The sequence below is a fragment of the Pristiophorus japonicus genome, chromosome 2 (genome assembly GCF_044704955.1).
Source record: "Pristiophorus japonicus isolate sPriJap1 chromosome 2, sPriJap1.hap1, whole genome shotgun sequence".
Taxonomy (NCBI): Eukaryota; Metazoa; Chordata; class Chondrichthyes; family Pristiophoridae; genus Pristiophorus; species Pristiophorus japonicus.
This window is the reverse complement of record NC_091978.1, coordinates 103112953-103135894: the sequence shown is the minus strand read 5'-3', so window position 1 is coordinate 103135894 and position 22942 is coordinate 103112953. Positions and strand designations below refer to the sequence as shown.

General features: G+C 46.2%; 1 protein-coding gene across 1 annotated transcript in view; it reads right to left on the bottom strand.

Moving 5' to 3' along the window:
- LOC139240107 (protein unc-13 homolog B-like) overlaps nt 1-22942 on the bottom strand; it is an 893314-nt gene that overhangs the window by 400471 nt on the left and 469901 nt on the right. Inside the window, exon 4 of the mRNA XM_070868486.1 lies at nt 15725-15842. Coding sequence (XP_070724587.1) covers nt 15725-15842 — 118 coding nt within the window. The remainder of the gene's footprint in view (nt 1-15724; nt 15843-22942) is intronic.

The window sequence follows — 22942 nt, the reverse complement described above, 5'->3', positions numbered from 1 at the left end:
GCTGTGTAGGAGTTCAGAGTAGAGTGCTTACCTTGGGAGTCTTGTGTCCGGTATGCAGACAATGTGGCCCGCCTAACGAAGCTGGTCGAGTGTGGTCAGTGCTTCAATGCTGGGGATGTTGACCTGATCGAGAACACTGGCGTCGGTGCGTCTGTCCTCCCAGGAGATTTGCAGAATCTTGCGGAGACATCGTTGGTGGTATTTCACCAGCGATTTGAGGTGTCTACTGTATATGGTCCACAGGAGGGCGGGTATCACTACAGCCCTATAGACCATAAGCTTGGTGCCAGGTTTGAGGGCCTGATCTTCGAACACTCTCTTCCTCAGGCGGCCGAAGGTTGCACTGGCGCACTGGAGGCGGTGTTGAACCTTGTCGTCGATGTTTGCCCTTGCTGATAGTAGGCTCCCGAGGTATGGAAAGTGGTCCACGTTGTCCAGGGCAGCGCCGTGGATCTTGATGACTGGGGAGCAGTGCTGTGTGATGGGGTCAGGTTGGTGAAAGACCTTTGTCTTACCAAAGACATTGATATCACCAACTGTTATAAAAATAACCAAGTGATTTTGTGTCGAGGTACGCCAAGAATGACGGAGGATGATTGCAGATTCCACCAAACTAACGAATGCACACTATTATCCCCCTGGGACGCGATTCCAAAACCATCGCCACTCCACAAGGGAAGGGAGATTGGTGCGTGAGTACAGGAGCAACCAATCTGATGATTAAGACCAAGGGAGAAGTCACCCCCTGCGCCATCATCAGATCTAACTTTTGTTTCAGCCCCATGGGGGAGATAGACATAAATGTATACCGCATATATCCCGAAACAGAAATTGTCCATGGGACGGTCACAGACATCATCCGAGAAGGATATGAGAAGGCGGTACAGGAACCGCAAGGAAGGCAAATACCTGAATTAAGTGAGGAACAATTGCAACTGGTGCAAGGAATCCAAAACCAAAGACAACAGTCTATCCGACTAATGGAAGAAATAGACAACCTACAAAGAGACACTAATGCGATGCTGGACAATCAGCCTTGGTACTCAAAACTGTGGGACATTGGACTTACTGTTCAGATCCACCCATGGATAAGGATTATATCACATGTACTTGTTGTAATACAGGGTCTGGTACTGATAATATTGGTGGGGTTAAGCTGTGCATGAATCAATCGGGGCAGGTGACATGCTATGGCACACACCGAAATTAATGCAATGAGGGACAGAAATTCGAACAGTCCAGCAGAAAGGACTTGCCTCGTATAGCCCTGGGAGGAAAGTCACAGGAGATTCTGAAGTTTGGGAAATGGCCACCCAGACGGAGGGACATACCTGGGACTCACCCGAAGGGAAGTGTATGTTTTCGGGGAATATGGCCTACTTGGCGTATAGCCAAGGGCCAAAGGGGGGGGAACTGTAAGAGGGAAAATTTGGCATTAGGGGAATATAAATGTTTTAAGTTAGTTATCCAGAAAAGCGGTATGGCTGAAATCCTATTTCCAGTACTCACCTCACTGTGTTGCAGGTTTATGGGCACATTGGAATGTTATCTTATCTCTCTTGCTTGACCAGATGGAGTTTGACCCCTTCCCTGTTTACCTGCCCCTCTGGGTTTCCTGTGATGGGACCTCCTGTAATTAACCACTCAGATATGTTATTCCCTTTATACACCCTTATAAAATGGACCACTACAAAGGCCGAGGTTAGCTTGTTTAAATTCAGGGGTGAGGTCCAGTCTTAACCATGTAATTATAACAAAGTTTGATAGCCCCAATAACCAGAAGGCCGTCAGGTCAGCGCATTCTTGCAAAATGAGGTCACCCAAGGAAGGCCTGCACCTGGTCTGTCAATCCAAGGTATTACTAATAAGGTAACTAATCAGAAGTTGTGGGAGGTTGTATTGGGGAAGCAAATGATCTTTTGAACAGTGTATAAAAGATGGCTGATTTTGCTGTTCAGTGAGCATTTCCACTCACAGCAGACTGTGTTGAGAAATTGCTCCCCGACGGTTCGTGATTAAAAGATCATTGAACCTTGCCTTCCATCTCCGTCCATTGACTTCGAGGGTTGCTACACGGATTGGGACGAGTGTTGACCCCTTTTATCAGGGGGTCCGCTCGTGGAAAGAGAAGCCTTTCCGCTATTCCCTTACATTTTAATAGTGTGGTGAGAGGCCAGAGGCACTTTCAACCAGTTTTCCTCCTCCCTTCTCTCTTCAATTCCATGCATTTTCATCAGAGACTATGGGCTCAGGTTTCGGCCCGAGTTGCTCCTATTTTTTTGGAGCAACTAGTTTAGAATGGAGCATCTTAGAAATTGCAATTCTCGGCATTTAGTTTGCTCCAGTTCTCGTGAGTTAGTACAGTTCCATTTTAGAACAGATTTTTTTTTCAAAAGGGGGCGTGACCAGCCACTTACGCCCGTTTTGCAAGTTTAGGCAGCGAAAACTTACTCCAAACTATCTTATAATGGAGTAAGTGTAGATTTTTGTATGTTCAGAAAAACCTTGCCTACACTTTGGGGAGGGAGGGGAAGGGGGTTTTACAAACATTAAACACTTCACTTTTACAAATAAAGAGCCATCATCAATAATAAATGATAAATAAATCAAACAATAAATCAATCAATAAAAAAATCAATCAATAAATAAAAAAATAAGTTTCTACTCACCAACTGCAGAACCGGGAACCCTCCAACAGCGTGCTGGGACGGGCCCCTCTCAGTGTCTCTCTCTCTCTCTGCCCCTCCCTGTGTCTCTCTCTCTCTGCCTCTGTCAGTGTCTCTTTTTCTATCAGTGTCTCTCTCTCTGTCAGCGTCTCTCTCTCTGTTTCTGGCAGGAGAGGGGGGGGGGATGGGGGGGGAGTGAGGGGGGATGGGGGGGGAGAAAGGGGGGATGGGGGGGAAAAGAGAGGGAGGATGGGGGGGAAAAGAGAGGGAGGATGGGGGGAAGAGAGGGAGGATGGGGGGGGGGGGGGAAGAGAGGGAGGATGGGGGGGGAAGAGAGGGGGATGGGGGGGGGAAGAGAGGGGGGATGGGGGGGAAGAGAGGGGGGATGGGGGGAGGAGGGGGGATGGGGTGGAGAGGGGGGTTGGGGGAGAGAGAGGGGGGATGGGGGGAGAGAGGGGGGATGGGGGGAGAGAGGGGGGATAGGGGAGAGAGGGGGATGGGGAGGAAGAGAGGGGGGATGGGGGGAGAGAGGGGGGATAGGGGAGAGAGGGGGGAGAGAGGGGGGAGAGGGGAGGGAAGGGAGGGGAGAGGGAAGAGGAGGAGGGAGGTAGGGAGGGGGGCTGAACGGGGGGGAGGGGAGCTGAACAGGGGGGGGGGGGGAGGGAGGGAGGCTGAACGGGCCCCGCCGCCGCCGCCAGGAGGACTTCGGGCGGGGCCCGACCCAACGAGAGGCCAGGCGGGCGGGCCCCGCCGACGAGGTAAGATGTGTCAGGCCACTCGGCCCGGGATGGGGGCGACGTCGCTTCAGCCTGGAATAGGGTCGTCGCCCGAAGACAGGACGCGCTGGGAGGGCCAAGAGCTACTGCGCACGCGCGCAGCTGCCGGCAGTGTTTTTGGTGCAGGGTTGTAGCTCCGCCCCCAGCAGCTCCTGCTGTGCCGCGCCGAGCTGGAAACGGGCCTACAGATATCGGAGAATCGCGAGGTAAGTATTCGCCGCAATTTCTGTTCTACAAATTAGGCGGGCCTCTCCAATGTGTGCTGTTCTAGCGGGGGTCCAAAACTCGAGCCCTTAGTTTCCTTTCAAAATACTTATTTTTTATTTTATTTCAACAAAAAGGAAAAATGACAGACAATTTTTTCTTAGAAAGCTTTGAGAAATTTGGCATAATACATAATCCTTACAGATTACATATCATTACAATTTAATATTAATATTCCCAGTAGAGGGCCTCCTAGTGGTGCGACAGGCCAGTGTTGTGATTTAATATTGGCATTCCCATTAGAGCACCAACTTGTAGCATGACAGATAATAATTAAAGGTGTCACAGCAAGTGTTGATATTTTAACATTGGTATTCCCATTAAAATGATTGTGCAGTGTGGTTTAATCGGCCACATGTCCTACACAAGATTTTTAATAAGGTTATATATACACACTTTAAATCCAGCTATTTTCTCAGCTGAAACGCTATGATTGTTAAATAATTAGCCAGCCTGGTTTTAACTCACTGTTGCTCAGTTCCTCCCAACTGTAAAATGTATTGTTTCCATGAAAAATGTATATAATGGGGCTGAATTTGCAGTTGGAGGCTTCCCACGGGCGGATGCCTTCGACCAGCAAAAAATGCCTCCACACTGCTAAACCTCATCAGCCATGCCACAATGCTGCCAAACTCCAACAGACCACATGGCTAGCAAAGCCCACAACTCTAACTCGGGATCCATGGAGACTTGTGCTCCTGGGCCTCTATGCGTAGGCCTGCGTAGAGGCCCACCTATTCCAGGGGCGCTTGGGATCACGTGGACTGGCCGAACCAATCAAGGGGATCACATAAAAATTACATTGAGACATCAAATAAATTTTTCAAAATCGTTACATATTTAAAATTAATTAAAATGGCATGAAATTAAATATTTTACATGTTTTAATAGGGCTAAAAATAAACTTACCTTATTGCACAGGGGTTTTCATGTATAATTGATTGATAACATTTTATTTTTACCTTTTTTTAAATTCTTACGCTGCTTTTACCAGGCGGTAGTTGGACAAATAGCTCAAGTCTCCGTCTGCGGAGGCCCTTTTCCCGGGGAAGCGTTCTGGTCTTTATCGCATGCCTAAACGTGGAACTTGCACAGCCCCTACGGGTACGCGCGCACCTCGTACGTGCCCGAAGGGACCGCTAATTATAGCCAATGAAAAGAGTTACATGATAAGAATTGCTATTTGTCCAGCTAAACAGACAAATTAAAGAAAATACAATACACAGTATTTTAAATGGGATTCAAATGACCTAAATATTATTTTTTTGCAGGATAAACAGAGATGGATCCCTTTGCACAGCATTATTTGGTGTGTGTAGTCTTATAAAATAAATTTACCGTATTTACTGTGAACTGATTAATTATAATTGTTGCCAGCAGAGGGTGCACTGGCCTGATTACAACATTTCTGAAATAATCAGCTGATCAACTAATCCTTTCTCATGATCTAATTATATCTGTCAGGTAGGGCACAGTGGCAACACACAAATTCCTGAAAAATTCTCCTCTGATGCTTGGTCCCTATTTCTCCCATTTTTCCTGCCAAAATGCAGAAATGCAACCAAACCCGATTTTAAAGTTAAGCAAATATCCTGCAGTTGTTTCAGGAAACCACCAAGTGTGAAATGTATTGATACCACATTTAAGTGGAGCATCATATCTCTTTATAATTAGTGTGACTCATGCTTTGTTTAAACTCCACACAGCAAGGTTTTTAAAATTACTAAAACCGTGCCAAATAAAATACTAGCACAATTAATATCTCTTTTACACCAAGATTTTCATGCCATATTTATGCTTCGATGATTGTAAATATGCAATGAAAATACCACAATAGGGCTACCAGCACTTTCCTGACCATTCTGAAAGATTTTCATTGTTAGCTTTGATAGAAAAATCAGAAACAAATTTTGTTATATACATGCTTACAATATCGATAGTGAACAGCAGAAATCTTTCCTCATGTCATTTCCAGCAAGTGGGACACGCTGATTACCAATAAAATTGAGCACCACCCAGAGAATCTGAGTCCCAACATATTTTCTGGCCCCACTGTCACAGTTCCACCAAGGTTACTGCAGGTGTGCATTGGAAGGGCCGAGGCTGGGTATTCTGCGGCAAGTGTCTCACCTCCTGACTCCTCAAAGCCTTTCCACCATCTACAAGACGTGCCAGGAGTGTGATGGAATACCCTCCACTTGCCTGGATGAGTGCAGCTCTGACACTCAATAAGCTCATAGAAACATAGAAAATAGGAGCAGTAGTAGGACACTCGGCCCTTCGAACCTGCACCGCCATTCAATATGATCATGGCTGATCCTCTATCTCAACACCATATTCCCGCTTTTACCCCATACCCCTTGATGCCTTTTGTGTCGAGAAATCTATCTCCTCCTTAAATATATTCAGTGACTTGGCCTCCACAGCCTTCTGTGGTCGAGAATTCCACAGATTCACCACCCTCTAAGTGAAAAAAATTCTCCTCATCTCGGTCCTAAATTTCCTACCCTGTATCCTGAGACTGTGACCCTTTGTTCTCGACTTCCCAGCCAGGGGAAACATCCACCCCACAGCGAGTCTGTCCAACCCCATCAGAATTTTATACGTTTCAGCTCGACACTATCCAGGACAAAGCAGCAAGCTTGATTGGCACTCCATCCACCACCTTAAACATTCACTCCCTCCACCACCGACGTACCGTGTATACCATCTGCAAGATGCACTGCAGCAACTTGCTAAGGCTTCTTCTGCAGCATCTCCCAAACCCACAATCTCTACCACCTTGGACAAGGGCAGCAGGCACATGGGAACACCATCACCTGCAATTTCCCCTCCAAGTCACACACCATCCTTCATTGTCACCGGGTCAAAATCCTGGAACTCCCTCCCCCAACAGTGGGAGTACCTTCACTACAAGGATTGCAGCGGTTCAAGAAGGCGACTCACCACCACCTTCTCAAGAGCAATTAGGGATGGGCAATAAATAGTGGCCTTGCCAACGACGCCCACATCCCATGAACAATTTAAAAAAAAGTTTATTGCATATGCAGTCTTGGATAGACAGATAAGAGTTTCACTGTTTTTAATAAAGGTTCAAGGAAGTTTATCACAGCACCTCAAGCAGCCGAGTGGTTGACTCTCAATTTGAGGGCGATGAGTTTCAGTTCCAGGTTTATCTATTGCTAAAACTGACTTGCCGAACTTGACTGGGACCAGGTAGTGTTACGTTCCATCTTAAATGAGGAGAAAGACAGGACAGAAAAAGTAGGAACAGTGGATAAATTATAAATTGAAAAAAAAACAGGTGAGAAAAAGTAATCAGAAGCAAAAATTACCATGGGTGCAATACTGCTGAGAATATCACAAGTAACAGAGCCTTTTTCAAAAAGATACACAGTGAATAAATGGTGAACAAGGTCTTGGTGCATGTTAAAACGATACAACAAAGCTAGAATCCAGTCTCACCCATTGTTCAAACTGACTTGCCTCAATTGCAAGCAACCAATCAATTTTGCATTCCTTTGTGGAGAACAGAAGGATGGAAAAGTAGACAAATGAGATCAATTATAAAGAAAAAGAAGCAGATGCGTGAAAAGCGAATATAGAAGACAACAGAAACAAGGAATGCAACTTTGCGGAGAACAATAGAAAAGTCAGCTTCCATTGGCACACTTGTGCTTCCGATAAATGGTCTTGTGCTTAAAGTACATGAGATAGCATGCCAATGTGTGAACCACAAACCTTTCTACCATTGGGGTATACACCAGAAATAGTTTCTATCATTAATGTCTATTGCTATAGGGTTGCTTTTGATAACAATCTGGGTCACTGACTGATCCAGACCGCTCTAAATAGTTTGAGAAATATCTGAGAGACCATATAGCTCAAACTAAGAACTGTGAATCAATAATAACAATGTTATTATAAAAGCATCTTTAACATAGAAAAACGTCCCAAAGAGCTTCACGGGAGCATTATAAAACAAAGATTTGGCATCGAGCTATACAAGGAGATATTAGGACAGGAGGTAGGTTTTAAGGAACGACTTAAAGGAGGAGAGGTAGAGAAGCAGAGAGGTTTAGGGAGGGAATTCCAGAGCTTAGGGCCTGGGCAGCTGATGGCACCTAAGCCTATGGTGCAGCGAAGAAAATCGGGGATGCACAAGAGGCCAGAATTGGAGCAGTGCAGAAATCTCAGTGGGTTGTCGGGGTGAGTGAGGTTACAGAGACAGGGAGAGGTGAAACCATAGAGGGACTTGAAAACAAGGAGCAGAATTTTAAAATTGAAGCGTTGCCGGACAGAAAGCAAATGTAGGTCAGCGAACACAGTGATAGGTGAACAGGACTTGGTGTGAGTTACGATACAGGCAGCACAGTTTTGGATGAGCTACAGTTTACAGAGGGTGCAAGGTGGGAAGCCGGCCAGGAGCACATTGGAATAGTTGAGTCTAGAGGTAACAAAGGCATGGATGAGGATTTCAGCAGCAGATGAGCTGAGATAAGGGTGGAGACAGGTGATGGATGTAGATGGTTTTGGTGATAGTGTAAGAATTCGGCGAAAATATCGACAGCAAAAGCATAAACTTTTGGACTTTAAGTTTTGGACATTGCTTTAATTTGGCTGTTACTGCACAAGGGCAGACAGCTGATGTGGGACAGGTCCAAACATGTTCCACAGGAATACACATCAGGTGGGCAGGAATAAATGGCTGAAATGGCAGGAAGATGGTTGATGGGGAGGGCCCTTTGTCATGTAATCAGTGAGAGATCAAGAAGATTGGTCGGTGCTCAGGACACAAAGGAAGCTTTTCGACCACCCATACCTGTTGGAGCCTTATCGAGGAAACAGCCCAGTAACAAAGGAACAGGCCGAAGACACGATTTTGCTCTTTTAGTTGTACTGCCTCAGGCGAAGGACAGTTGAACTTTTGGTGTGAGAAGAAGCATTTTGCAGGTATAAGAGTGGCAGGTTTCAGCTGCCATCTCTCCCCTCTTCTGCACCTACTTGCGTCGTTAAACCACAAGGACTGAGCACTCCGTCTGGGACGGAGAGAAGAAACACCATCTATAAGCAAAGAGAGCCTTGCTATTTCGACTGGGAAGCTGACCTTGAGACTGGACTTGAATACCACAGATTGGTACAGAACCAGAAGATACGCCTCATCGGGAGAAGTAGCGAGTAAGCCAGAGGGGTAATTGGTGAGCATTTATCTCAGCCCACACATCTTTAAGACCACCGCATAGTCTGAAGGGGCGTCGTGTGTCCCAACCAAGCTTTAGGGGTTTAGTGCAGAGGTTTTTGCAAGGATCGTAAGCGTATGCACAATTCTGTTGGACAGATTCGGTGGTGCACTTCTGAATCTGAGCAGAGGTGTTTTAGTCGTGGGTACTTCGATGGGCCAGGGCTGTGTGTTGTACTGTGTTTGTTTGTTTTACACCACCAGGGTGTGTTTGACTAGGTGCAGGTGTGTGCTTTAACTTGAATAAAAGCATTGTGATGGTAGAGACTGAAAGATCTGGCTATAACTGTGTATTTCTGTTCACCACTATAATTCCGGTGTCTAGAACTGTTGTAAGGGAGGTGATTCAAAACCACCAAGAGCAAAACCACTTACAATAGAGAGGATACAGGATCAGAAGTTCAACTCGGGGTCAAATAGGCTGCCTAGGTTGTGAACAGCCTGTTTCAGCCTTAGACAGTAGCCATGGAGTGTGATGGAGTTGGTGGCAAGGGAACAGATTTTGTGGCGGGGACCGAAGACAATGGTTTCAGTCTTTCCAATAGTTAATTGGAAGAAATTTCTGCTCATGCAATACTGGATGTCGGACAAGCAGCGTGACAAATCAGAGACAGTGCGGGCGGGGGGGGTGGGTCACAATAGGTGGTGGTGAAGTAGAATTGGGTGGCATCGGCGTACATTTGGAACCCGACGTCATGTTTTTGGATAATGTCGCTGAGGGGCAACATGTAGATGAGAAATAGGAGGGGCCATGGATAGATACTTGAAGAACTCGAGAGGTAACAGTGCAGGAGCAGGAAGAGAAGCCACTACAGGAATCAAGTTTGTTACAAGTAAAATTATACAAGAGCAAGAATTAATAAACAAAACCAAACCAAACACATTAGTCTCGAATTTGCTGTCAAAATAATGCTGAGGCTATATTTATGCGCAATTGCTACAGCAACATCAGGCAAGGGCAGATACGAGGTTAAATGCGGAAATCCAAACTTTGCTGTCCGACATGCACCGTTCTATCATTAGCTTCGCAAAAATGGCATCTCGGTGCCTGCCTCACCACTGACATGCATTGAACGGCGTGAGGTTACTGTATTTGCAGGGTTGATATGAACTAAACACATCACAGAAAGTTGAGTCTTGTCCATTTCAGTCTAAGTATGTTTTTAACGATATGATAAGTGTTAATTACTGCCAGTCAACACCTCTGGCACTGAAATTTAACTATTACAAGTGTGGAGTATCATTACTTCAGGTTTTAATTGTTGGGAGATTTCAAGGGCTCAATTTTCACCAAACATTCTGTGCCATCCCGTCCCAGAAGAGGAGCGGCACCAGCACCGGGGGGCAGGGGGCCATTCGGCACAGGATAGGAATGGCACCGGCATCAGAGGCGGGGGGCCATTCAGCCCAGGATAGAAATAGCACCGGCACCCGGGGCGGGGGGCCATTCGGCACAGGATAGGAATGGCACCGGCATCAGAGGCGGGGGGCCATTCAGCCCAGGATAGAAATAGCACCGGCACCCGGGGCGGGGGGCCATTCGGCACAGGATAGGAATGGCACCGGCACCAGGGGCGGGGGGCCATTCAGCACAGGATAGGAATGGCACCGGCACCAGGGGCGGGGGGCCAATCGGCCCGGGATAGGAATAGCACCGGCACCAGGTGCGGGGGGCCATTCGGCCCGGGATACGAATAGCACCGGCACCAGGGGTGGTGGGCCATTCGGCCCGGGATACGAATAGCACCGGCACCAGGGGCGGGGGGCCAATCGGCCCGGGATAGGAATAGCACCGGCACCAGGTGCGGGGGGCCATTCGGCCCGGGATACGAATAGCACCGGCACCAGGGGTGGTGGGCCATTCGGCCCGGGATACGAATAGCACCGGCACCAGGGGCGGGGGGCCATTCGGCCCGGGATAGGAATGACACCGGCACCAGGGGCGGGGGGCCATTCGGCCCGGGATAGGAATGACACTGGCACCAGGGGCGGGGGGCCATTCGGCCCGGGATAGGAATGACACCGGCACCAGGGGTGGTGGGCCATTCGGCCCGGGATAGGAATGGCACCGGCACCAGGGGTGGTGGGCCATTCGGCCCGGGATAGGAATGGCACCGGCACCAGGGGTGGTGGGCCATTCGGCCCGGGATAGGAATGGCACCGGCACCAGGGGTGGTGGGCCATTCGGCCCGGGATAGGAATGGCACCGGCACCAGGGGTGGTGGGCCATTCGGCCCGGGATAGGAATGGCACCGGCACCAGGGGTGGTGGGCCATTCGGCCCGGGATAGGAGCGGCACCGGCACCAGGGGCAGGGGGTCATTCGGCACAGGATAGGAGCGGCACTGGGGGGGAGAGGGGGCGGGGGGCCTTTAGTCCCGGGGCAGCTCCTAATGTGAAAAGGCTTGGGGTAAAGACAGAAAGGTGCTTGTGCAAGTTGGTGTTGTTATTTATACAATGAGCTGCCCCGAGGTAGTCAAGGATGATGGAAAGCAGTTCCTTCAAATTAAACAGAGAGCTCAGTTGAAACAACTAACAGCAGTTGTGTCTGTTTATTCTTGCTGTAATGGAACAGCACCGGCACCGGGGTCGGGGGGCCTTTCGGCCCGGAATAGGAGCAGCACCGAGGCTCTACAATTGCTTATGTCTTGTGTATATTTCACTTTCCAGCCTCAGCCCTTCAGTGTGTCCCTCGTTACCCTGACAACTGTAGTTTTTTGGCGCAGGCCTTAAGCTGCAACCATAGAGCTTAAGATCTATGTGCGCCACTCAAAAATGAAAGATTATCCGGCGACACTTGCAACTTTTTTTTGGCACAGTTGGCCACTAAAGAATCGGATGTACCTCTACAACTGCACCAAAAATCGGCAGTGTGGAAAATTGGCCCCTAAAAATGTGAAATAAAATTACTTTTCCTTTCTGTCTCTTTTTTTCCTCTATCCCTTAATCCAATTTATCTTTCCCTCTCTTTACTTCTCTTTCTGTTCCTGATTTGGCATTGAATTTACCCACTCTAATTTACTCTTGCTTCTCAGTCCTTGCGCGGTTAATTTCACAATCCTTCAATCTGATTGGCTGCCTTATTCACGCGGGTCCCAGATATCCAGTTTCCCTCGCTGCAACATTATCAGCTGGCACGTTCAGCAACTTGCCACACAAAAAATGTCAAAACATAAACGTACAAGGGCAAGTATAACGAACATCAGACACCATTAGATTTGCTCCTACAGCAAATAATGGCTCATTACTTTACAACAAGAGGAGGGTTCAGAATCTTCACTGTTGTCTTCAGTAGCTCGAGCACAAGTACTTCATTAAAAACGTCACATGAAAAATAAACCTCATGAAGCCCCTATAATCACTCAACTCATACATCTGAATCGGAAGAATATAGGACACTCGCCTGGTAATGACTCATTTTGATTTGATGTTCAAACTTGCATAAAAGAAGATTAAAATAAAAGGTGTTCCTTGCAATTAATCAAAACTTATCCACTTTGAATTACTTCCTGCAATGGTAGAGCAGAGGCAAAAGGGAATTCCACAAATCGAAACAACTTCAATCAGCACTGAACCTTATTAGATTTGACTTAATTAGATTCAGGTCCTGGACAGTTTGCTATGCTGCTTCCTTTTTTTGCCGAGATAACAACAGAGACTACAATGCAATCGTACTTCATTGACTGCTAAGTGATTTGGGGCATCCTGAAGGTGTGAAAGGAGCTATATAAATGCAAGTCTTTTTTTAAGACTCAGAAATTAATCCCTTCAACAATGCAGTAAACAGGGCCTACGTTTGTAATTAATATACAATGTTAATCTATATTAACGACTTGGAAGAAGGGACTGAGTGTAATGTAGCCAAGTTTGCTCAAGCGAAGTCAGATAAAATGTAAACTATTACAATACTGGGAAATGAAGCTGATCAAATAACTGATGTGAATAGAAGAACAATTGGGAAATAGTGACAAGAAGATCGTTATAAGAATAAAATAAATAATGAAGAGACAAAAATGCTATAATGGAAAAAGGCAAAGTTCAGTGAGATGCCAGGGATGGAAAACTGTAGTTCTGAGAACAGACTTGACATACTGAAACTGCTTCCATTGAAGCAAAATTGGTTGAGAAGAGATTTAACAGAGGTTTTTACAATTATAAACGGTGTTTATAAGGTGAATAAGGAAATACAATTTCTTCTGGTTGGGCAATCAATTACAAGCGGTCAACAATTTAAAATAGTTACTAAAAGAATGAGAAAGGCAGATGAAATATCTTTATGCAATGGGTTGGTGGTGCATGGAGAGTGGTGAAGTAGAGACCATTATATCTTTTAAGGGGAAATTGAATAATTATTTGAAGCAGAAGGTGGTACTGGGCAACGGGGAGATAATGGTGCAATGGGATTAGTATTGGATTGTTTTAAGGACTGGCACACAGTGGGTAAAATAACCTCGTTCTGTGCTGTAAATATCAATGTTTCTACATCTGATGTGGCTTCCACCCTAAACTTTCTAATGCCTAGGCAATTCCTATAAAAACTGCAATCTTATAAATTAAAACTGAACGTGTCCTAGAATCCATCACAGTAACTATTGTCATGTTGTTGTGAATCAGACACAAGTTATTGAAAATGCTCAATGATTACCTCAATAACCAAATTATTTTGCATGACTTGATTTAAGAAAAAAGTCTTTTGAGATACAACTTCATGTCACCATTTATTTAACATAACTTTACACAAACTGTTGTTGGCAGAATTTTGTGTCACACAATATCATTAAAAAAGACTATTCATTAGAGAATGTACCACCCTCCCTAATCACTAGTACAGGTGCAACGTCCAGAATCTGGAACCCTCAGGAGCGAGGCCGTTCCGGATTCCGCGTTTTCCCGGATTTTGGATTGTCTTTCTGATGTCACGAATCCGGAAACACATGAGCCCAGGTTCGTGTATTTCCGGATTTTGGAACGTCAGAAAAGGCGGGGAGGCGGGGGGGGGGGTCCCGCTGAACAGCTATTCAGTCCGCCGGCCCCATCGATGAGGTCGTCAGGCAGGGCCCTTCCGCCAAGGGGGTGTTTGGGCAGGCCCCGCCGAGGAGAAGGTGTTCAGGCGGGCCCCGCCGCCAGGGAGGTGTTTGGGCGGGCCCCGCCGCAAAGGAGCCAGTCGGGCGGGGCCCCGCCGTGGTGGAGCTATTCGGGCGGGCCCAGTCACGGAAGAGGTGTTCGGGTGGGCCAGCGAGAAGGCCCCGAAGTAAGGGTAGCAGCGGCAAGGTAAGGGCAGTGGCGGCGAGGGGCAGAGAGGGGCGCCCAAGGTCAGGCAGCGGTAGGACCCTGAGGTCGGCAAGGTCAGCGGGTCCGGATTCTGGAACATTTTACGGATTCCAGACGACCCTGCCACCGATCAGTCCGGAGTCCAGATTCTGGAACTCCAGATTTTGGACAATCCTGAAGTTTCATGGTCACCATTTATTTAATTGAATTTAAATTCCCCAACTGCCGTGGTGGGATCTGAACTTGTGTCCAGTAACATAACCAATATGCTACCATACTCCCGTACTTGTGGAAGTACCTTCACCACAGGGAGTGCAGTGGTTCAAGAAGGCCCACAACCAGCTTTTCAGGGCAATTAGGGGCAGACAATAAATGCCACCCTTGCCAGCGATGACCACATCTCGAGAATGATAAGTTTTAAAAAAGTTTAAGAATTTTAAATTTGAGGCATTAGAGGACTGGAAGCCAATGCAGGTCAGTGAAGACAGGGATGATTGGTGAACGGGACTTGCTGCTGGATATGATACAGGCAGCAGAGTTTTGGATGAGCTCCATCATGAGGTGTAGAAGCTTTGTTCAGTGGTGGGTATGAAGTATTATAAACATTTTATATGTGATATACATGATATTTTTAGTTCGCATCAGTCATATAATATTTTGCTTCAGTTCATTTACTGCTTCATCAAACTTTGTCTAAGGCTGCAGTGGAACTAAGGTGAACTGCAGAAATGGTTATCCATGTCCTGGGTTACCCATGAGCAAAGCTATAGATTTGCTTTATTCAGCTAAATATTCAGCTGGGCCAAAAATAAAAATGAAGAGTAAATCCAGCTTGAAATACAATCAATTCAATGAGGCAATTCTTTGAAATTGCATTTACCAAAAGGAGTTGCATTTCTGTGAGATCAAAATTGGTGCAACGTAAATTACTATTTCAGCCAATGAGGGAAGCAGGGTTTATTTTTCTGCTTATGGACAGATTTAATGCACCATATCTAATATTCATGCACAACAGACTACATGCAAACCTTTTAATTATACGGATTATTGACTTGGACAAAGGTAAAGTAGAAAAATCTTCAAATCTGCAGGTGATACAAACAGAAATAAAACAATGAGGAAGGACAATCATAACCTGATTCAGAAAGATTTACATCTTTCAGGCCTAATAGGTACTAAATATAATTCAATGTGGATGCCTTAAAACAATTAGTATGGGAGCAAGTAACAAAAAGGAATGTGTGTTAAATGAAACATATCCTGGTCATGGGTTGCACGTCATAAAACTAGCAAACAATCAACACCACACTCAACTGCTATAAAAATGCAAATAGGGTATAGTGCTGCATTTAATAGAGGTGCTCATAAGTTAAGAAAACCCAATGAAGGAGTCATTATACATAGGTTCAGAAGATTATAGGATGAGTTCGTAGAGAAAACAATTTTTCAAAGTATTTCTGCAAGGTACTTGCTAAAAAGGCACTTTGAATAATTTTCAGGCACCCTTACCTCTTCAGATTGCCGAATGCACTTCAGTGGTATCCACACATTGCCCACCATTGTATCCCAGATTAGCCCTTTGTTCCAAACCTCAACGATCAAACCAAGTTCCAACCGGCTGATTTCACTATGGAAAAGAAAATTAATGCGTGGTTAAATAACAAATATGATGACATCATACACTTAAGTAGGGACATCATGCAATGTTTGTGCAAAGAAAAACAACCACCGTCAGAACCCAGTTATACCTTTTTGTGAGAAAAATGTTTTTATCTGTATGAGGCAGTTTTGCTGAACGCCAAAGATAAACCCATCTTGCTCGTAACATTCTATTTATTATATTACACATTTGATAACTATTACGCCGATATTTCAGTATTCCTAGCTATTAGCAGAGGAATAAAAGAAAATCCCATTTTTGCCATGCATTTTCATTAAATGTGACATAAAAAAAATTAAAACCCGACATTAGCTGCTGCCTTTTTTATGTTTTCCAGTGAATACCAGTTACGCTTAATTCTCCCACCCAAATCCAATTCTATTTGCTATATACTGCAACTCAGTAATCTTTTCAATCATGGGTAAAGTGTGAATATTGTAAAACCAGGAAATAGATGAAGAAATTTAAACTGATAGTGTGCAATAAATTACACAATAGTAGAAGGATATGGAATTCATTTCAAGATGTAGCTGCTTTAAGATAATCGACTGCCATGTGAACTCCAGTGATAAAGATGAAAGGTCTCATACACCATGAGGGTGGGAGAGAAGTTCTAGGACAATAACTAGAACTCATCTTATAACGTACAGAATAGGTGAATCTAGAGCAAGTTTTCTTCATGCAAAGAGTGATGAACATTTGGAATGGTAGTTAGATGTTGAAATTGAGGGAAGGAAGATTATATTTTTTCTAAATGGATGAGTTAGATGGGCTGAATGACTTTTCCTCATCCCTATTTACCTTGTGATCTTGTGAAGAGTAATGTAGAAAGAGAACGGTTAAGAACATCTGCCAAATGCATAAATGCTCCTTAATATGAACTGAGAATGAATACGGAGGACTGCCCTGAGATTAGAAGTAAAAACCCTCACACAAAATGTACTCTTGGAGATAAGGTGGTTTCTAAAAAGACTTGAGTTGATAAGTTGGCAACAGATGAAATACAAAGTAAATTAGTTAAATGTTTCTTAATAGGAAACAGGAGTTTGCAATCAAGCTTAAAAGTGAGCCATATGATATCAAATAGATTAGAGAATTCAGAAAAAAATGCTTGGAGAGCTGGTAGAATACTAACTTGATTAATAAACAGAATTGGGTAGTAAGTGATTGTCAAGCAAAAAAACATTAAACTTATTAGAAACATATGGTATAGTCTTGTTAGTGTGGAGTTCCAATAATATTCTGGAGACCATTGTATGAATTTCCACAAGCAGAATTAAAAATTAAAAATACATTAATAGGTTTTTTCACTGCTTGTGAAAAGCCCTTTTAAGATTGTGAAATGTGGTTTTTGAAGTAAGTTTTTGCAATAATCACAATGATAATTATCTGTGAAGAGAAAAATAGTATTTCCCCACATTTTTCTCCAAATGTCAGCATCAAATACAACTTTCAGCCAATGTAGGATAAAGCTCCATCTAGTCTGTCACTTATATCCAACCGCAAACAAGCACCACTACTGCAACATGATATTGCTGATGTTCACACACCGTGATTTATATTAATTTGTGCGAAGCTATAAGTATATAGCACCTTTTAATATGTCTCAGAATCACCTCGAAGTACTTCATGCAATCATTCATCCCAACCTAGTAAATTACCAACAGCTTCATAAAATCTGAGACAGACTCAGAAAAGTTGATAACTGAAAACTGTCCCTGAATATACACCTCATGATACATAAAAACTAACGGTGTACTGGAATATAGACAGGTCACAACGTAAGTTACTGGTACACTCAACATATTATCACTTTTATTGTCGTCGAAAAATGATCAGCGTGCATAGGGGTGGGTGATGGGTGAACGGGACTTGGTGCGAGTTAGGACACGGGCAGTGGATGTTTCTGTCCGAGTGTCTGTGTGCTGAGATAATGGGCCCAAGTTTCCACATGATTAGCGCCTGATTTTTAGGAGCAACTAGTGGAGAATGGACTATCTTAGAAATCGCAATTCTCCACATTTTTTTTTCTGCAGTTCTAGTCAGGTAGAACAGTTCCACTTTGGAACAGAATTTTTTCTTCAAAATGGGGCGTGTCCGGCCACTGACGCCTGATTTCAAAGTTTCCACAGTGAAAACGTACTCCAAACTAACTTAGAATGGAGCAAGTGAAGATTTTTGTAGAACTGAAAAAACCTGTTCTACACATTAAAAAATCAGGCGCAGGTTACAAATTAGGCGTCCAGAACGAGGTGGGGGGGTGGTGGGGGGGGGGAAGGGAAGTCATTAAATTCTATAATAAATCCTTATTTATACTTATACAAATATTATACAAATAAATCCAACCTGAATAAACATTTATAAGCAAAGATTAAATAAACCACCTTCCTACCTGTGTGAAAGTGCTTCAGGCAGGCCTTTTGGGACCGAAGGCTGAACGGGCTGGCCTGAGACTTCGGGCAGGGCCCGTCCCCAGCACCAGATTTACAGGTAGGTGGCGTTGCGTCGGGTCGGGGAGGTTCGGTTCGGGTTGGGGGAGGGAGGGAGAGGGGAGGGGAGGGAGGGAGAGAGAGGGGGGGAGAGGGAGGGGGGGAGGGAGGGAGGGAGGGAGGGAGGGGGAGGTCAGGTCGGGGAGGGGGAGGTCAGGTCGGATCCAGTCCGGGGGCGGGGGAGCGGGAGTCGGGTCGGGTCCAGTCGTGGGGGGGTGGGGAGCGGGAGCAAGAGCGCGGGTCGGGTCAGGTCCAGTCTGGGGGGGGGGGGGGGGAGGAGCGGGAGTCGGGTCGGGTCCGGGGGAGGGGGGATCGGGAATCGGGTCGGGTCCAGTCGGGGGGGGGGAACGGGAGCGGGAATCGGGTCGGGTCTGGGGGGGAGCGGGAGTCGGGTCGGGGGGTGGGAGCGGGAGTCGGGTCGAGTTTGGTCCGGGGGGGGTGGTGGGGGGAGCGGGTGTCGGGTCCGATCCGGAGGCAGGGGCGGGGGGGGGGAGCGGGTGTCGGGTCTGGTTGGGGGGGGGGAGGAAGCAGGATCTGGCCGTGGGAGGAGCCTTATTCACGCAGCCCCAGTGAGGCCATTCGGCCAGGGCTAGGGGCTGCGTGCTTTGGGCCCCTCCCACACAGTTTTGGGTGCCTGGAGCTACTGCACTTGTGTGCCCACTGTAGCGCGCATGTGCAGAGGTCCCGGCACTGTTTTCAGCGCAGGGACCTGGCTCCGCCCCCCCACAGCTCGTGCTGCACTGCGCCGAGGGCCAGAGGACCTGCAGGGAGGTGGAGAATACGGAGGATTTTTTTAGGCGTACTTTGTGGCGTGAAAAATGGGCGTCCAGGTCGGGACTGCGCCGTTCTAGGCGTGTGTGGAAACTTGGGCCCAATATGTCTGTTATCTCTTCCAGATCTCTTTCATCTTCTTTCCTTAACAGACTGACTTATTTTAGCAAGTAAATAATCCCTATTTTTTTTTCCAATATGTAGCACTTTTTATTTATTTATATTGAATTTCATCCAACATAATTCTGCCTACTTACAAATCTTGTCTAGGTCTTTCTGTAGCTCCTTGGCTGTTTCATCAGAGTTGACTGCCTTCCCAACTCTCAATCTTGTATCATCTGATCAATTTGCATTGATTTTCTGAATTCAGGTAATTTATGTAGATTACAAACATTTTGATATACTTTGGTAGGTAGGAAGAATATGGAAAGACTATACATGTTAAATGGTACAATTTTAAAGCAGGTACAAGAACAGAAGAGACTAGGGAGTGTTTGTGCACAAATCTTTGAAGGTGGCAGTTAATAAAGCATATGGGATCCTTGTTTTATAAATAGAAGCATTGAGTACAAAAGCCATGAAGTTATGCTAAACCTGTATAAAACACTAGTTCAGCCCCAGTGGTAGTATAGTGTCTAATTCTGGGCACCACACTTTAGGAAGGACATGAAGGCTTTGGAAAGGGTACAGAAGAGATTTACTAGAATGATTTCAGCGATGAGGGATTATAGTTACGTGGATAGGCTTGAGAACCTGGGGTTGTTCTCCTTAGATCAAAGAAGCCTAAGAGGCTATTTGATAGAGGTATTAAAGTCATGAACCGTTTAGTCAGAGTAAATAAAGGGAAACTGTTTCCAATGGCTGAATGGTAACAAAAGGGCATAAAATTTAAGGTGAAGAAAAACTTTTCTACACAAAGAGCAGTTAGGATTTGGAATGCACTGCCTGATGGGGTGCTGGGTATAGATTCAATAGTAGCCTTCAAAAGACAATGGGATAAAGACTTAAAGGAGAAGAAAATGCACAGTTATGGGGAAAGAGCGGGGGTGTGAGACTAACTGGATTGCTCTTCAAAAGAGCCGCCGCATACTTGCAGGGCCGAACAGCCTCCTTCTGTGCTGTACGACTGTCAGCCAGTGGCTCAGCTCGTAGCACCCTCGCCTCTGAGTCAGAAGGTTGTGGGTTCAAGTCGCACTCCAGGGCTTGAGCACAAAAACCTAGGATGACACTCCAGTGCAATACCGAGGGAGTGCTGTATGGTTAGAGGTGCCGTCTTTCGGGTGAGATGTTAAACCGAGGCCCCGTCTGCCTTTTCAGGCGGACGCAGAAGATCCCATGACACTATTTCGAAGAAGAGCAGGGGAGTTATCTCCAGTGTTCTGGCCAATATTTATCCCTCAACCAACATCACTAAAGCAGATTATCTGGTCATTATCACATTGCAGTTTGTGGGAGCTTGCTGTGCACAAAATTGGCAGCCACTTTTCCTTCATTACAACAGTAACTATACTTCACAAAGTACTCCATTGTCTAGAAAGTGCTTTGGGACGTCCAGTGGTCGTGAAGGCGCTATATAAATGCAGAATCAACAACGGTCTCAAGAGGGTGACAAAACCAAAGTGGGCGACAAAATTAGATGTCATCAGAATGCAGGTAGATGGTTCCCTGTGAGGAACACCAGAGGCAGGTCGGAGCCTTAAAAAGAGCGTTGGGGCATGCCACTACAAGATACAGCGTGTGCTGCTGCAGGAGGGCGACAGCTGTGAAGAGGGTAACTGGATTTGACGTCACCCAAATCCAGGTCTCTGATTGGAGCACGGGCAGATACAGCAGGAGCGGCGAGAGTTTGTAGAGTGACGTGATCGGGGCCCAGGAGAGGCGTGAATTCGGGCCCAGAAAAGGAGAGAGCTCAGGGGCAGCACAGGCCAGCCCACACTGCGATATGTGTGCACACTAGATCCGTGCAGCAGAGCTGGTCTCCAGTCGTCTTGGTTAATCCTTGCCACTGGACCAAGACCTAGCTCTGTCAAGCCCGTGTGGTGGTTGGTGGGCAACGGCCACCACACATTAAAGAAATCCATGCACAGGCAGCTTCCACTTGTCAAGATGTAGGGCTCAATTTTCCCAAAAGCTTTTTTTTGGCGTACTTGAAGAGTTACGCCTGTTTTTTGGGGGGCCCAAGTATGCAAAAAAAAATGTTCTAAGTTTCCCGGTTTGATTTCTTCATTTTGGCGCAGCCTAACCTATCCGTTAGTTTTGGGGGTGGAATCTTGATCTGCGCCAAAAAGATCGGGTTGCCACGTAAAAAGGTTAAAAATCATTAGTATTTCTAAAAGTTTCTGGTTACGCTTAGAGGAGTGTGGGACTGGAAAATATAACTTAAGAAGATAGTATCTGGCACATGTTCTAGTACAAACCAGACAACTGGTTGGGGTGGAGACAGTAATCATAGAAAAAAGAAACGGCGAAGCTAGCTAAGGAGTCAAATAGAATGGTATGAGATAACGGAAGACAGAGAAGGATTGAGACACCACAGCTTTGTCTGTGAAACCTAATCAAGGAGATAGTCACACAAGACAAATAGATCTGGGAAGGAGTTCACAGAAATAATGTAGCACGTGGCTAATCAGATAAGAGGCGCACAGAAGTGACATAATGAAATTGTATGTACCAATGAAATTCCTGTAGTTGTATGCACCAATGAAATTGTTGTAGGTAGGCGAGGACTTGTGATGCATTAGGGAAACAACCAATGAAAAACTTCCATGCCTAGCTTCATGATTTTGTATGTATTTTGAATGTATAAAAATAGCAGCCCTGAAGCTGCTCGGAGAGAACGGCTGGTTGGGTCACCGAGTTACTGAACTTGTGTAGAAGCTGTCTATCCCTCGATCGAGTGCTTTATAATAAACGATTCTTTTCTCTGAAACAGACCTGTGTTGAGTATCTTTGTAATACTCTGCAACACCACTGTAACCAGGGACACAATGCAGGCTGAGGCTGCAAAGTGAAATATACAGCCGGTTCACAACACATTAAAATACATTGCAGCAACTTAAAAACGCATTAAAATACATTGCAGCAACTTACCTCCAATTATTAAAGTTCCCCCCCAACCCCGCTCCCGATGCCGATCCCCGACCCTATCCCAGGCTGAAGAGCCTCCTGCTCTGCTTCCCTGCCTGCCCCTAGCCCAGAGTGGCTTGCCGGTCTGCTTCCCCTGCTCGCCCCGAGCCCCGAGTGGCTTGCTGGTCCGCTCCCCTGCTCCTAGTCCTGGCTGAGTGACCTCCTGGTCCGTTCCCCCACCCGCCCCTAGCCCCAAGTGCCTTGCTGGTCCCGCTCCCCCGCCCCTAGTCCTAGTCGAATGGCCTCCCGGTCCGCTCGCCCGCCCATAGCCCTGGCCAAGTGCCTTCCGGTCTGCTCCCCCGGCCCCTAGTAGCTTGCTGGTCCCTCTCCCCCGCCCCTATCCCTGGCCGCGTGGCCTCCCGGTCCACTGCTCCGCCCCTATCGCAGGCCGAATGATTTCCTCCCTCCTGGTTCCCGTACCTAACTATACCCAAAAGGCTTCTCCCCCCCCCCCCCCCACTCTCTCTCCCCCTCTCGCTTACCTTTCCTGCTGCTGCTGTCCAGGCATCTGCTGCATTTACCTGCGCTGATTTCCTTACCTGCACCGATTTCTTTAATTCTCCAGGTTTTTCTGCAGAGGCCATATACGCTGGCTTAAGAAGAACTGGAGTAGCTCTCAGCTGGCCAAACTTCCCTAAATGGCCAGAATTGGCACAGGTGGCAGGTTACGCCCCCTTTGAC